Below are 14,724 nucleotides of genomic sequence, written 5' to 3' on the forward strand. Positions count from 1 at the left end.
CAGTGGTTGGGAGTACGGTGAAATATCAAAAATTTATTAATTTCACAACTGGGAAAATCCAGGCATGCCTAGAAGGGGTAGGACATAGAAATGAAAAGTAAAGTTGGGGAAGAGGGGAGAGGGAATGGAAGTGTGATATGGCAGAAAGAGAAGGGCCATGTAAAGAACTCAAACATTAGGACGACTAGGGTTAGAGGCCAGGTAGGTCCCTGCTATAAAGGGCAGGCTGAGATCAAAGAGACTTGAGACTTGAAGGTCAGTAGAGGGACACTAGGAAGGTCAGGATTCAGGAGGCTGGCCCAAGGGGCAGAAAACGTAAGACATTTTTCAGATGTTGCCTCAGCCAGGGCTGAAGCCGAAAGACGTTGATGTGGAAATCTCGGGCTTTAGGGTCAGCTGGGTGTGGCTGGCGTTTCACCTCATTTTGTTCTGTTGTCTTCAGGGCACGATTTGTTGTCTTTGAGGAACATGGATTATGTAGACCCCAGCTCACCACCCCCACCTAAATAAGGAAAAGAAGAAAATTTGGTGAGAAGATAACCCAGCCCCTACCTATTCCTCAAAGCTTTCCATGTAACTTAGTGTCCGTATCCCACTTTGTACCAGGGATTCTATAATCTCTGCCCCAGAGTCAAACCCAGTTAGCTCCTAGTCTCCTCACCTGAAAATACCTGTATTTCTTCTGAAGGAAAACTGCCCCTCCAGATTCTCCTGCCAAGAATGGGAAGGAAGAAAAGAGGCATCATCAACCCAGCTCCCGTGAAGCTTTCCACTCTCACTCCAGTCGCCACCATTCCATGACCTTAGGCAAGACATGGGCTAGGCATTGGCATAATTAGCCATAACCAAAAGGACCAGTCTTCAGCCTCCACCAACTCTGACTCGCTCATTTCCCAGGTACCTTATGGTCCTCCACACTCACCCTTGCAAGGGGATGCCTCGCTTCCAGCACCACTACACAGAAATTGGTCAGTCACAACTTCTTTCACATCGGTGAGATTAGGGAAAAGGTTTTTGGCTTGAGAGACAGCTTGGATGCACAGGGCCCGCTAGGATGGGGGAAGGGGGGTGGTCAGAGGGAAAAGGGGAAGGAATGTTAGGGAGATAGACTGCAAAGGCTCATAGAATCCAAAGATTTTAAGCTGGAAGGGACATTAGAGTCTAATCCCACCTTCCCCCACTTTTTAACAAATGAGGAAACTGAGAAGGCCAGAGTTTTTAAGTGACTTTTCCAAGGTTGCCCAATGCTAGAACTAGGATTCCAATCCACATCTTAAATAATGGAGTTAAATATCCAAATTCAGTGAGCAATCCTCCCATTTTTCTACTCCAGTGGCCCTTGGGGAAAAGGGTAAGGCTAGGAGGACAAAGGAGATGGGGTCAAGTTTTGAGAGCATATACCTAGGTCTACCCTGTAGGGAGCTCAGTCTGAAGAATAGCTTTGTCTCCTCCTGCCCCTTTCTCTTCACCCATCACTTCCCACCTTGCCAGATCTCCTTCTGGGTCCTCACCTCATTTTCTTCCTTGAGAACAATGTCCATTATCTGATCATCCAATGAGACAAAATGAGCAGGGATTTCTTTTTTCTTCAAAAGTACATTCTCTGTGAGCCAGAGAGAAAGGTACCATCACCACACCACCCCTCATACCAGACCACAGGCATCTGTGCATATCTTCTGCCTCCCTCCTCCCAATCCCCACCTCCTGCCAATTCTTCCCCGATCCCTTTTCTCATCCATAGCTCCCTGCTATCCCCTGGGACTTGGGCATCATTCTCTCTGCCTCCCACGTTACCATGGTCAAAACAGGTACTGGCTGGTGAACGCCGCAAGGCCAGATTGGCCCCCACAGTACAGGGAAGACAAATGGGTCTGGGGAAGAAGAAAGGTGTCAGGAGAGTCCTGCCCAAGGGCTTTGTCCCTTCCTTCTACTGCTTGAGACATCCCCTGGCTCTTCTACCTGGCATGGCTGGACATCTTGACCTTTTCAGTCAGCTTCAGCAGGGCGATGTCACTACCATAGAACTCAGAAATGCCTTGGTTCTTCTTAGCATAAACATTGTACTCTTCTGGAATGAACAGCTGATCAATCTGCATCTCTGTACCCCTCTTTAACTTAGGATCTCCTAGGAACATGGGGTAGCAGGTTGAGGAGCCCAGATCCTATATCCCTGAGGGGCAACAGGAGTTCTGGGAGAGAAAGAGAGTGTTGAACCAAGAGCCTGGATCCTCTGTGGTTAGGGGCTCCTTCCCTTCCTCTCCTTACCCACAATGACTCTCCACAGCTTGGTATCATTCTGTGTATGGAAGCAGTGGGCTGCCGTCAGTACCCATTGATCAGAGATAAGTGCCCCACGGCATGTCTCTTTGCTGCTGGGCTACAGGAGGGAACCATGTCAGTTTTAGGGACTCTGCTGTCTAGCCCCTCACTCTCTCTACCCCTACATGCACACCCAATTCTGAATCTAGCCATTACCTTAATGGTGACGTGCCAGGGTGTCCTCTCTTGGGATGAAGCGTTGGTTGACATATTTCCCACACCACAGATGGTGTCCACAAACTTGGAAACATCTGTGAACAAGATGAAAGAGTGAAGAGATATTTAGATATTTTGGAGAGGAGATAATTGAAAAGGGTCCTTTTTCCAGCTTAATGGTGAGCATTTTTTTTTCTAATAGAAAGGCATATGATCAGAAATCTCTATGTGTGCATGCTCCAAACTTCTTTTTATAGTTATAATCAGTAACTAATCTGGGCCTGCTATTGTGAGTGACATCTGGGTATAAGGAAGTGGGTGGGGGAGAGGCAGGGGAGTCAGTCACTTAGTGGTATCAGTGGTCAGGTTGTTCAGTCTTGGTGGCTACTAGCTCATTAGAGCTATTTAATTAGGTTAAAAAAAACCTTTTTGTAAGCAATCTCAGACACATGAAATGGGCAGGGGAGGGCACCTTGAGATGGGCAGAGGGGGGACTGGGACACATTTGACTCACATATCACATATTGACCACTTGGGCTTTGACTCCTGGGAGGGGAAGTTCACTCACCCAACATATTCTCAAAGACCTGGAGGAGGGCTTTGGCGTCTGGGAGAATGAAGGCATGCCTCTCCCCATCCTTCTTTGACCCCAGCTCATTCAGCTCTTTCCAGTCTACATCCAGTTTCCCCACACCAATGGCATAGATGTCTGGTGGAGAGCAGAAAAGAGAATTCAAAATTCTTGGGCCATGCAGCTGCCAAGTAAGAGATAAAGGAGGCTGCCCATAGCAGGCAACTGGTGTGCTTGGAAGTAGAAAGCTCCAAGATACAGCTTCGAGTACTAGAAGCTACAAGCTTAACGTGTAACGTGCCATTGTGTGTGTGTGTGTGTGTGTGTGTGTGTGTGTGTGTGTGTGTGAAATTGAGGAATGACAGTTATGCTGAGTTATTGTTTTCTGGGTGAAGAGAAAGACTAGCTAGGAGGGCTGTTCATGCCCCAGCCCAGACCCCTTTAGGGCAGAAGGGAGGAGACACCTCACTATCTAAGTGACTAGGAATGTGAGCGCAACATCAGAATCTCAGAAGGGACCAGGAAGCATCCTCAGTGATTGGGAATGAGTTTGAGATGAATGGACAAATTTCAGACAGGGCAAGTGTCTACAAATAGCAAATCAACTTGCACTATTCTGATATGCAAATCACCATTTTGTTTGGTATCCTTGAGAAAGCTGGCTGCCATGGCACATGCTCTCAGACTAGGGAGTATCATGAAGCTTCAGCTAGGCTTGGGGGAACTTGAGATAAAGCTTTAGGTTAGAAAGTTTAGGGGGCAGCTAGGTAGCGCAGTGGACAGAGCACCGGCCCTGAAGTCAGGAGGCCCTGAATTCAAATCTGGCCTCAGATCAAACACTTTGACACTTACTAGCTGTGTGACCCTGGGCAAGTCACTTAACCCCAATTGCCTAAAAAAAAAAAAGAAAGAAAAAAAAGAAAATGTGGGTACCACCCAGGCTGACCCTAATACATAACATAATTTCCATTCATATATCATATATATGCACTTTGTCCTGATGTTTTATTTCTGTTTTTCTATATTTGTTGCTTTGTTGAGTCATTTCAGTTGTGTCCAACTCTTCATGACTCCATTTTGGGGTTTTCTTGGCAAAAGACAATGGAGTGGTTTGCCATTTCCTTCTCTAGCTCATTTTACAGATTAGGAAACTGAGGCAAACAGGATGAAGTGATTTGCTCAGAGTCACACAGCTAGTAAGTGCCTAAAGCCAGATTTGTTTTTATTATTTATTTATTTATTTATTTTGCTTTTAAAGTCCTTTCTAGCTCTTATTCTATTATAGGAATTATAATGCAGGGATATATGCATCATATACAATCACATATATGACATAAATATGTAAGCTTATTATAATATAGGCATATAGATATAATTGATATAACTGTATATAATATATGCCTAATATGTCATTATATTATTGTTGAACATGTAATATACAATAATAAAATATATAAATATAGCATAATAATATGTAATATATATCATATGGTATATATCATATGGTATATAATATAATAATTAATACAAGTATAATTACAAATAATGCTTGTTAATTTTAATATATCATTTTGGCCAAGTAGATGGTGCAGTAGATAGGGTGCCAAGTCTGGAGTCAGGAAGACTCATCTCCACGAGTTCAAATCCAGCCTCAGACACCCACCAGTTGTGTGACCCTGGGCAAGTCACCTAACCCTGTTTACCTCAATTCCCCCATCTGTCAAATGAGCTGGAGAAGGAAATGGCAAACCACTCCAGTATCTTTTGCCAATAAAACCCCATAATGAGGTCGTGAACAGCTGGGCACGACTGAAATGACTCAACAACAAAAACAATATATCATTTTAAAGTTTGTAAAGTGCTTAACAAATATTAAATCACTTTATGTGCAGAACAACCCTTCAAGGTAGGTGCTATTATTATCCCCCACTTTTCAGGTAAGGAAATTGAGACAGGCAGAGGTTAAGTGAGTTGTCCTGGGTCCCACAACTAGCAACAATCTGAGGCCATATTTGACCTCTCATTCTTCTGGCTCCTAGCCCAGTGATCTATTTACCATGCCACATAACGGTTACAGAAACAGAATGGTGAAATGGAAAGAGTACAGGCATTAGAGCTGGGGGATTGAGGTCTAAATCCCAGTTCCACTAATCACCACCTTTCTTGTCTTTGGAAAGTCCTTTCACCTCCATGGACCTAAGATCCCTATTCCAGAAAATAAAAGAGTTGAATTAAGTGATCTCTGAGGCTGCTTTTTCAAATTCTGGATCTCCACAATAAATTCACCAGAGTCATAGCTCACAGTTTTATATGAGGCCCAAGGGTGAACACTGTGAGGCCAGATTTGAACTCATGAAGATGAGTCTTCCTCACTTCAGGTCTGGCATTCTATCCACTGTACCACCTAGCTGCCCTATACTTGTATATATTCTACTCTAAATAAATCCCAGAAAATACGCTCTTGTGATCTAGAGCATCCGGAAGTGAGGGGGTAGAAAGGGAAAACAGAGGAGATACTGAAATCAGGCATCCAATAAAGGTGGCTTTGTCAAAAGGAGAAAGGGAAAGATAACTAGAGATTTAGATATAACAGAATTTAACTAAGGAAACTGGGATCTAGAGGTTTGCTGCACAAAATTGGGTTGAGTTGTTTCAGTTGTGTCTAACTCTTCATGACCCCATTTTCTTGGTGTGTATACTGGAGTGGTTACCCATTTCCTTCTCCAGCTTATTTTACAGATGAAGAAACTGAGGCAAACAGAGTTAATTGACTTGCCCAGGGTCACACAGCTAGCAAGTGTCTGAGGCAAGGTTTGAACTCAGGAAGATAAGTCTTCCTGACTTCAGGTCCGGCCTTCTATCCACTTCACCACCTCACTGCCCAAATTAGGTTTAGAGATCAGGAAAGGTTGGAAAATAGTTAAAGGAGAAAGTTCAAAGGCAAGGTACTCTGAACATCTTCCAAGGAAGAGCTGAAATCCCTAGAAATCTAGCCCCTCTCAATGTAGTGTGATATATCTAACTGATCTCTAGGGTGAGTAAAATCACATTTGGCCATTGGGCTTTCAGGGGTATGCTAGAGCTAATTGTTAAATTTTCAGCATTGGGTGTTGACACCTCGGAAATAGAAAACAAATCAGGGCTTGGTTTTTTCTTCTGTGGATTGTCTAGATTCAAGAAAATGATGGAAAAATACTAATAATGCAGATTAAACTTAGAAGTGTCCGTTATACATTCCCGCCCACTACCTGTCCCGCTTTCTCCCTGCCCCTCAACCCCACCATCAGATGTTAAACATTGGCTTCAGAGGACCACACTACTACCCCATCCCAACACTGAAAGAAACTACAATGTTGCATTTGATGCTGCCCCTTAGGACCTTGTCTTATCTCCTAAATTTGCTCCAGCTAGAAAAGCTAAGAATCTACAATCTTTCAGTCCTGGACAGATTGTTCCTCCTAAACCACAAATCCCACAGCCTTGCCAAGTTACTTAGAATGCACAAAATGAAAACACCAAAGACTATCACTAAAATAGTCTTTTTTTCCTTTCTAGGTGGCTCCTAGAATAACATTGCCTTGCAGTTGGAGAATAGCACAAGGGATACAGTTAGCTTGTGCACTCTATGAACGAATGGATTCTCTTTTGTCTTTCTCTGTTTCCCCAGTGCTTAGCACAGTACCTGGCATATAGTAGGTACTTGGTAAGTGTTTGTTGACTGACAATGATGGACTTTGGAGTAAGGAAGACCTGGGTTTGAATCTTCCTCTAACTCTAGCTGTGTGACCACAGACAAGCAAACTTAACCTTTCAGCCTTAGTTTCCTCATCTGCAAAATGGGACTGTTAGCTGCACCTACTTCATGGGGCTGTTGTAAGGATTCAATGAGGTAGTATGTAAAATACTTTGCAAACTTTGAAGTGCTGTATAGATGCCAGATCATTATTGTCATCCTTGTGTCTCTCCAAGAGCCCCTAGCACAGCTCCTTAAGTTCAAATTCCAAATTTATCGAGCATCTATAATGTACAAGGCTCTTGCAAGGGTCAGAAGGTGAATTCAAAATTGAAAAATAAAAGGACATACAAGGAGGTATATCATAGGGTAGGAGCAAGGAAAAGATCCAAACAAAGTGGTCTAGGAATAGCTGAGGAGCAAAAACTTTCTGCTGCAGTCATCAAGGAGGCAACAGAATCTGAGTTAAACCCTGAAGGAAGGGTAACTCCCACTGAGAGATGGAGGAGAATCTACATTTTAAACATGGTAGGTTCTTAATTAAAAAAAAAAAAGAATTTAATTGACCCATCAAAGTATTCAGAGTTATTTGTTCTATGGCCACCTCTGGCCATAAAACACAATCACAGGTATCCTTTGTCCAGGAACTCCATGCAAAAGTGACATGTTGGAAGGATGCAATGATTAGAGGCAGAAATGGGGCACTCACCCAGATAATCCCTCCTGTCTGCCTTTATGTTCAACACTTCTTCAATCAGGTCTACAGCTGCTTTTGGAGATCCACCCATGTTGGACTTTCCTACAACAGCGATGAAAGGCAGCACAAGATAGTAGAAGAAGGCCTGGATTTAAACACCTGAGATCATATCCCCACTCCTAAAAATGCCGGTTTTATGTCTTTGGACAAGTCACTTCTCAATTCCTTCATCCCTAAAATAGGCACCTCTCACGTCACAAAGTTGTGGTGAGGAAAAGCATTGGCCAGGCCTAACTGTGTCGAAGTATTCTAGAACTTCGAGCTCTTATTGATAAGTCTCCACTCACACAGCCTCTGCCCCACTTCAAGATGTCATCACCTTTTACCTGGACTGTTACAATCACCTCCTCATTGGTATCCTTGTCTCAGGGTTCCATCCTCTCCACCCCATCCCCCACATAGCTGCCAAATCCCAGAGAGCCTAACACACAGTTGGTGCCAAATAAATACTCATTGGTGGATTGATTATTGTAACAGGAGTGAGAAAAGTTAGTTTATATGGTGCTCTCTCTTGAGAGTGGGCAAAATAGAGGGAGAATTCCTAAGTAGGTCTGGGAGTCCTGGAGACATCCTCAAATCTCACTATCTCTAGAAGGTTCTTCTTCACTCACTGAGACCCTTGATTTTTTTCTCATTTAAACATATCCTTACCTCTCCCTGCTTCTGGCCCCTCCCTGTGTTCTGAGTTCTAAGGTCCATTGACATCCAGGTACCACTTACCATCTGTTAAAAGGATAATGGCATGTCGAATTTCTTCCCACTCCTTCTGCCTTGTGCCGTAACTGGCCATTTCGTTGTTCATCATGTCATAGATTTGCTTCATGGCTCTGTAGATGTTGGTTCCAGTTCCAATGTCTGGGTCTGAAATCAGCAAAAGGGAGAAAATCCCTCAGACAACTCCTAGCTGCCATACCTGGGGAGGAAGTCATTAAGCAGTAAGAAATGCTCTTCTAGGTGCGGCTCAGTGACTTTTAGAACCCTGTGGTCCTGCCAGAGCTCCAATTCCATCTCCCACTCACAAATCAAGGGCTTTTTCATAGTTGAACACCAAACTAACTATTCATTACATAACTGCCACTGTCCAGAGTCACGATAAAAAAAAAAACCCAGAGATCCCAATATGGCATCCTGTAGTCTCTTAGGTAGCAATGCCTAGTGGATAGGGAGGGTACTAGACTTGGAATCAGAAGATTTGAATTTAAGTGCCGCCTGGGACTTGTATTAGCTGCCTGACTTTCAGCAAGACACTTTGCTCATCTGTAAAAGATATTAATAAGTTTATGACCTACCCAACAGGGGAAGAACCAAGTGAAAAAATGGACACAAAACACTTTATACCTGTAAAGTACTATATAAATGTGAGTTGTCATTAACTCCTGATCCTGGGCTTCAATGCTCTACATAATCTAGCTTGAACTGATAGGAACCTAACCTTATAGCATACTTGCTCACTCAGACAATCCCCACCTGCCATGTACAGGAAACGTAAAGTTCCACAGTCAACCTGAACCACCTTTTCCCAAAGACACCTAGTACCTTTGCTGACACAATGCTGTGTGCCTGAAATGGACTCCCCCATCTCCAACTATTGAATTCTTCCCTTCTTTCCAAGCCTAACTCAGTGGCTACCTACTACTGAAGTTTTCTCTGATCCTCCTTTGCCCTTCCTTTTTTCCTTCCTTCATTCTTTTTAGGTCAAACATGAAGGAGGTGAAAGCAGAAATACGTAGAATCACAAAATGTCAAAGTAGTTGGGGACCTCAGATGGCATCTGGTTTCTACTGTACCTGGGAGGAAACCTCTTCTATAACATCCCTAACAAGTAGATTCTGGATTTGGAAGCTGAGACCATACTATCCCCAGTGGCCACTGAGGAACCAGAGCACCTGGAATCTCATGACATTCCCTTGAGAAACAACGCTCTTCCTATGTCTAGCCCAAAACTTTTCTAGCAGAGAGGGGGATACAGAACCAGAACCCCAATTGTGCTCTCAATCTTTCCCGTCTGAAGGCAGCACCTCCCCTTTTCCTCTTCCCTTCCTCCCAACCTCCCCAGCCCGCACCTCCATATTTGATGTCCTCCAGATTTTTGGCTACTTCAGTCTCTTCCCGGGAACTCTTGTGAGTGACAGACAAGATGACTTTGGGAGTCTTAGCAAAAGTGACAATGCCCACACTGACGTTGACATCAAAGCTGAAGATCTGTGGGAGGATGAGCCAGAGGCAAAGAGAACATAATGAGAACCTACAAAATAGAAAGAAAAAGGATGGAGGTGGAGGAAGGAAGGAAAGAGGGAGAGAGGAGGGGAAAGAGAGAGGGAGAAAAGGGAGAGAGAAGGAGGAAGGAGGGAAGGGGAGAAAGAGAAAGAGGGAGAGGGAGAAGGGGTGAGGGAGGATGTAAGGGAGCGGGAGAGAGGTACAAAAAATGAAACTCAAAACAGAAAGATGGACAGAGACACAGAGCCATAGAATGTCAGGACCGGAAGGGACCTTAGTCCAACATGGTTATTTTGTCAATATTAGTGAAGTTAACAGATGTTCACTGAGCACAACATATGAAGAGCCTTGAATTAGATACTCTGAATGGTCTAGCTGAAAACACACACAGGCAAGAGATAATTAGAGAACACATACAAACAAGGTGCCAACGAGCACTCAAAACAAAATTGTTCGGGGCAGCTAGGTGGCATAGTGGATAGAGCACCGGCCCTGCAGTCAGGAAGACCTGAGTTCAAATCCAGCCTCAGACACTGGACACTTCCTAGCTGTGCGACCCCGGGTGAGTCACTTAACCCCATTGCCTAGCAAAAACAAAACAAAACAAAACAAAATAAAATTGTTTACGTGGGGGTCCATAATGACTGTGGGAGGGATTAGATTGACTTGAGCCCCATCTGAGAGGTTTCCTGGTGGAAGTAGGTTTTAAGTTATATTTCAAAAGAAGAGACACAGACAATGTGAAGTCCATCTTGACCCCAGTTCCTGACCCTGTCCACTATAAGTCGAGCGCTCTCTTTGAAAATGCCAAAGTCTTCTTTACTGACACTCTGGGAAGAATCAAGGAGCAAGTAGAGATTCAGGTGGCCTGACCTCTGGATCTGGATGCGCCGGGCCAAATTGCCTGGGAGAAAAATGGGATAGAGAGGACATGTGTAATGTAGAAGGGAAGGAAGGATCAGAGCCCCGATTCCAACCTTCCAGACCTAAGATGACTGGGAAGCTCTTCTGTAATAAATTTAAATATCACCTCATAGTATTATGTCTTACAGGCCCTCCCCTGCCTTTCCTGAGAACACAGCTCTCTTCTCCAAAACTGCCCTTTCAGCTTCTGCTCATGCCCTCAAGCTGGGTCTTCTGCCTCTGGATTCAAAGGCCAGCACCACCCCCTTTCCCTCAGGCTCACCTTCTCTCCATCTCCTTCAGCCCCACCCTGCCCCCTTCCCTAGCTCTTACCTGATTTTTGCATCAGGGGGTTGGTGGCACCAAGGACTTGAAAAAAGGCGGTGTCCAGGACTGGGGCCACATCCTCAGGGAAATCGTAGGAGTAAGAAGCTGCAGGGAATGAAGGATTTTGTTGTTTACTTGTGTCCAACTCTTTGTGATCCCATTTGGGGTTTTCTTGGCAAAGATACTCGATTGGTTTGCCGCTTCCTTCTCCCACTCATTTTTCAGATGAAGAAACTGAGGCAAACAGGATTAAGTGACTTGCCCAGGGTCACACAGCTGGTAACTTAAGATCTGAACTTAAGAAGATGAGTCTTTCTGACTCCAGACCTGGTACCCTATCTATTATGCCACCTAGCTGCCCCTAGAAAGGGGGATGCTTATGTTCAACTCATGATTATAGGAATGATGTGTTGGTAGGAAGGGGGACTTCTGGTTTGGAGGAGGCCAGCGGGATGCAGTGAACAGAACTTGAAATTAGAAGACCTCAGTTTAAATCTTGGTCTTACCACTGTGATAAGTACCTTCATCTCCAAACCTTTAAAATGGACATAAATGAGATGTGAAAATGTTTTTAAACTACAAATTGTTATGCGCAGCTGAGGGTTTCTTGCTGGCCTGAGGAGTAAAGAGAGGGACGAGATGGTAGAGACCTGCTACTCACATCTGCAAATGGGTTCAGTCCCACTCCAGACCCCATTCGCCTGGCACTCTCGTTCCTCAGACCCTATCAAGATCAGCTTCTCTGAACAACGATACTTCACCCGATCACCAACACTGAACCGGTACCCTGTCCTCACAGACCCAATTGGGATTCCGGGGTCTCGGCAGTGCCCAGCTGTAAGTAAATAGAGGAGAAAGAAAAATGGAGACAACACTAAATTCCATATCCCTCTCTCATTCTCTTTTTTTCTTCTCCTCTTTAATCTCCCTTACAGTTCTGTAAGTATCCATATGCTGTCTTTTGAGACACCTAGAACCACATCTGGAAACAGGTAACTCCATAGGACTATTATAAGGATCATAGGATCACAACTTTAGAGTGTGAAGGGACCTCAGAAGCCATTTCCAGTCCCTCATTTACTCATAAGGAAAGGATGAGACACAGGAAAATTAAATGGCTTGCCCAAAGTCACACAGGCAGTAAATATCAGAGAAGCTGGATCTGAATTCTAGAGTCAGTGCCTTTCTATTATGCCACATTGCTTCATGTATAGAAAACATTTTTATAACCACACACTTAGAAATACATGTGAAATTGTGTGTAAGCCAAAACAAGACAGCCGGGCAAACCTAGGCAAAACCAAGAGTGAGAGGAAGTTTATATCTAATGCCCTCTCGGCAACTCCATCAAACCTTTCCTTCTCTCCTAGATCCACACACTCTTGTATCAGTTACTATTCTGTGTCTACTCATTTCTTCTTTGCTCTTGCATGGCCATCCACTAGGTATTAGTTGATACCTAACATAGTTGTGGATAAAGCTTTTAATGCCCACCCCCTTTTTGCATTTAATTAGAAGACTCCCAAATAAAAGTCTTCAAGACCCAAAGCAATTAAGCTAAAACAGTGGAAAGATTTGTAGGGAGATTGATGTTTTTGGACAGGAAGGCTTATGCCTTCTCAAGTCATGTCACATGGGTGGCCACCTGCTTCACCTACATTTAAGGCCAATGTCTCCATGCAACAGGCCAATACCTTCTCCTTGACTTAAGGAGAGCCATAGTTCTTTGGGCAGCCTAGAACCCCAGATATTTTTCTTAGAGATGCTTTACTTTGTAAACCCTAAAACATCATATAAATGTGAGTTGTTATTGTTATACCTACAACTCCATATCTGACCCTTTGATATCCAGAAGCAAATAAACCCTTCACTTGTGTCATATCTAGCACCATGGGGCTAAAGAAAAGCAGAACTGAGAATTTGCAAACCCTCAGTAGAACTGCCCCAAAGAATTCAAAATTGCAACGTTAGTAGTCACAGATACACCCTCCCCCCCCAGGTTCTCTTATGGAGTCACTCAACCACATGGCTTTTCCTCTCTGCCCCTCCCAAATCATAGGTGCCCCTAGACAGTCACCTCCATTGTCACATAAAGCCGTCTCTCCATCCCACATCCCATTGGGTCTGCAGCGCCTCACGGGAGAGCCACGCAAGATGTATCCATCCTCACACTCAAAGCTCACATTGCCACCCACAGGGTGACTGCTCAGCCGGGGGCTATAGACCCCATTCTCAAAGGCAACAGGAGCTGGACAGCGCACAACTAGGGAGAGAAAAGAATGGTATATGCTAGGGCAAAGGGAGGGATTGTTGACACGCTAGCACAGTGCTGGACACAGAGATGGAATTTAATCAATACTTCACTGAGCTATGCTACAGGAGAGCAGAACATGCTTGGGAGGAGAGTTGGAGACCTTCAGGGAAACAGGGTGCCTAGGTCCTGGCAATAAGCCATAGCCGTCAAGAGCAGTGCCAAGAAGGTTTGAGGGGCAGGAGTGGGCACTCAGAAGAAAGAGCCAGGGGATAGTCAGAACTGGGAGGTGGCTGACTCTGTACCACAGCCGGACAAAACACTTGTCCCCTCACATCTGCATACTGCCTTGGTGCCTTCAGAGGCTCCTAGGGACTTCCACTGCCCATTGCTGTTGCACAACCGAGTCGACACAGGGTATGGGTAGCGCCCCAGAGGGCAGGTATAGGTGAGGAGGCTTCCTGGTGCCCAACCGTTGCTAAGAGTGAAGTTGCCACCCAAAATCTTCACATTCCTGGAACAGGAGGGAGCAGTAATAGAGAAGCCTGTGGGGAGAGACATAGAGAGAGGGGCATTAAAAAGAAAGATAAAAAAAGAAAAAGAGGACACCTATGGGAGTAACCCAGCCTGAACAGCACTAGCCTTCCTCTCCCCCTTTCCCGGTAAGATCTTCATGATCTTTACTTCCCTCTCCCCACCCTCCTTACCTACATACAGGGGCAGCAGCAAGAGAGCATGCAGGAAACCCATGGTCTCAATCTTAGGGGCTGGGACCGGCTGAGAGTTACTAGGAAGAGGGAACGGGGTCATCTGACTTCCCTGAAAACAGAACTGGCACAGAAACTATGCAGCTTGCTGCCAAAGGAATAGGGAGTGACAGGGGGGAAAGTTCCTCCATGTGTATTGGGGTAGGGGGAAGGGAGAAGGGAGAGCACATCCCCATGAAATCAATAATCCCTGGTTCCCTTTTCTGCCATTCACTCAACAAATTTGTATCAGTGGACAGCTATATACACATAACAGTCCAACAAGTTGTCAAACTTTTTTGTAAGTTGAACTCAAAGGTTTGTTGGGTTCTGGTTTTGCATTATACCAAGTACTTCTTACTTTCTGTGAGTCTCTATTATTATCTTCCTAAATATAAATCATGACTGGGATATTTCATGGATTTTAAGCTTCACTGCCTTCCCCTAAAGGGTCCCTGAGGAGTAAAATAATTAAACTGGATTCGCTATTTGACTTTGAAGAGTGACTGGAAATCTATTTATAGTTTGTTTTCAGAAAAGTCACAAAACAGATAAATAAGAAGGCAGGCTACATATCAGTGAAGTAGAAAAGGCACAGAATTTAGAATGAGAAGACACTGTTTATCACCATGTCATAGCCATTTAACCAGGATAAGTAAGGCAAGTAATTACTTTAAGTTTCTGTTTCCTCATCAATAAATTGGGGGTAGGGGCAGCTAGGTGGTACAGTGGATAGAGAACCAG

At 44.4% G+C, this 14,724-nt stretch overlaps 1 protein-coding gene across 2 annotated transcripts; it reads right to left on the reverse strand.

The window, feature by feature from the left end:
* Positions 1 to 13: 13 nt before the first annotated feature.
* Positions 14 to 14,059, reverse strand: C2 (complement C2). 2 transcript variants are annotated; one of them, XM_020974306.1, is made up of 18 exons: positions 13,942 to 14,059; positions 13,570 to 13,779; positions 13,061 to 13,246; positions 11,645 to 11,818; positions 10,990 to 11,088; positions 10,524 to 10,657; positions 9,600 to 9,738; positions 8,257 to 8,397; positions 7,489 to 7,578; positions 3,044 to 3,184; positions 2,476 to 2,570; positions 2,266 to 2,377; positions 1,960 to 2,125; positions 1,795 to 1,871; positions 1,512 to 1,603; positions 923 to 1,049; positions 662 to 711; positions 14 to 502 (listed from the first exon to the last, which is right to left on the reverse strand). In XM_020974306.1, the coding sequence occupies exons 1-18, from the start codon at positions 14,042 to 14,044 to the stop codon at positions 287 to 289; spliced, it is 2,352 nt and encodes a 783-aa protein (XP_020829965.1). In that variant the 5' UTR covers positions 14,045 to 14,059; the 3' UTR covers positions 14 to 286. The 2 variants fall into 2 exon arrangements, with proteins under 2 accessions (XP_020829965.1, XP_078011591.1); XM_078155465.1 differs by having other exon boundaries at positions 13,540 to 13,779; positions 13,942 to 14,048.
* Between the last annotated feature and the right edge of the window lie 665 nt (positions 14,060 to 14,724).

This window comes from Phascolarctos cinereus, unplaced genomic scaffold, assembly GCF_003287225.1.
Source record: "Phascolarctos cinereus isolate Bilbo 61053 unplaced genomic scaffold, phaCin_HiC Scaffold_5;HRSCAF=322, whole genome shotgun sequence".
NCBI lineage: Eukaryota > Metazoa > Chordata > Mammalia > Diprotodontia > Phascolarctidae > Phascolarctos > Phascolarctos cinereus.

Bases quoted from the DNA above. Each gene is read 5' to 3' on its own strand.
- C2 (XM_078155465.1), bottom strand. From the start codon at position 14,044: ATGACCCCGTTCCCTCTTCCTAGTAACTCTCAGCCGGTCCCAGCCCCT. The intron at 13,780-13,941 runs GTAAGGAGGGTG...CTCTCCCCACAG, and splicing joins GCTGCTGCCCCTGTATGTAG to GCTTCTCTATTACTGCTCCC. The intron at 1,604-1,794 runs GTAACGTGGGAG...TCTGGCTCACAG, and splicing joins CAGTACCTGTTTTGACCATG to AGAATGTACTTTTGAAGAAA.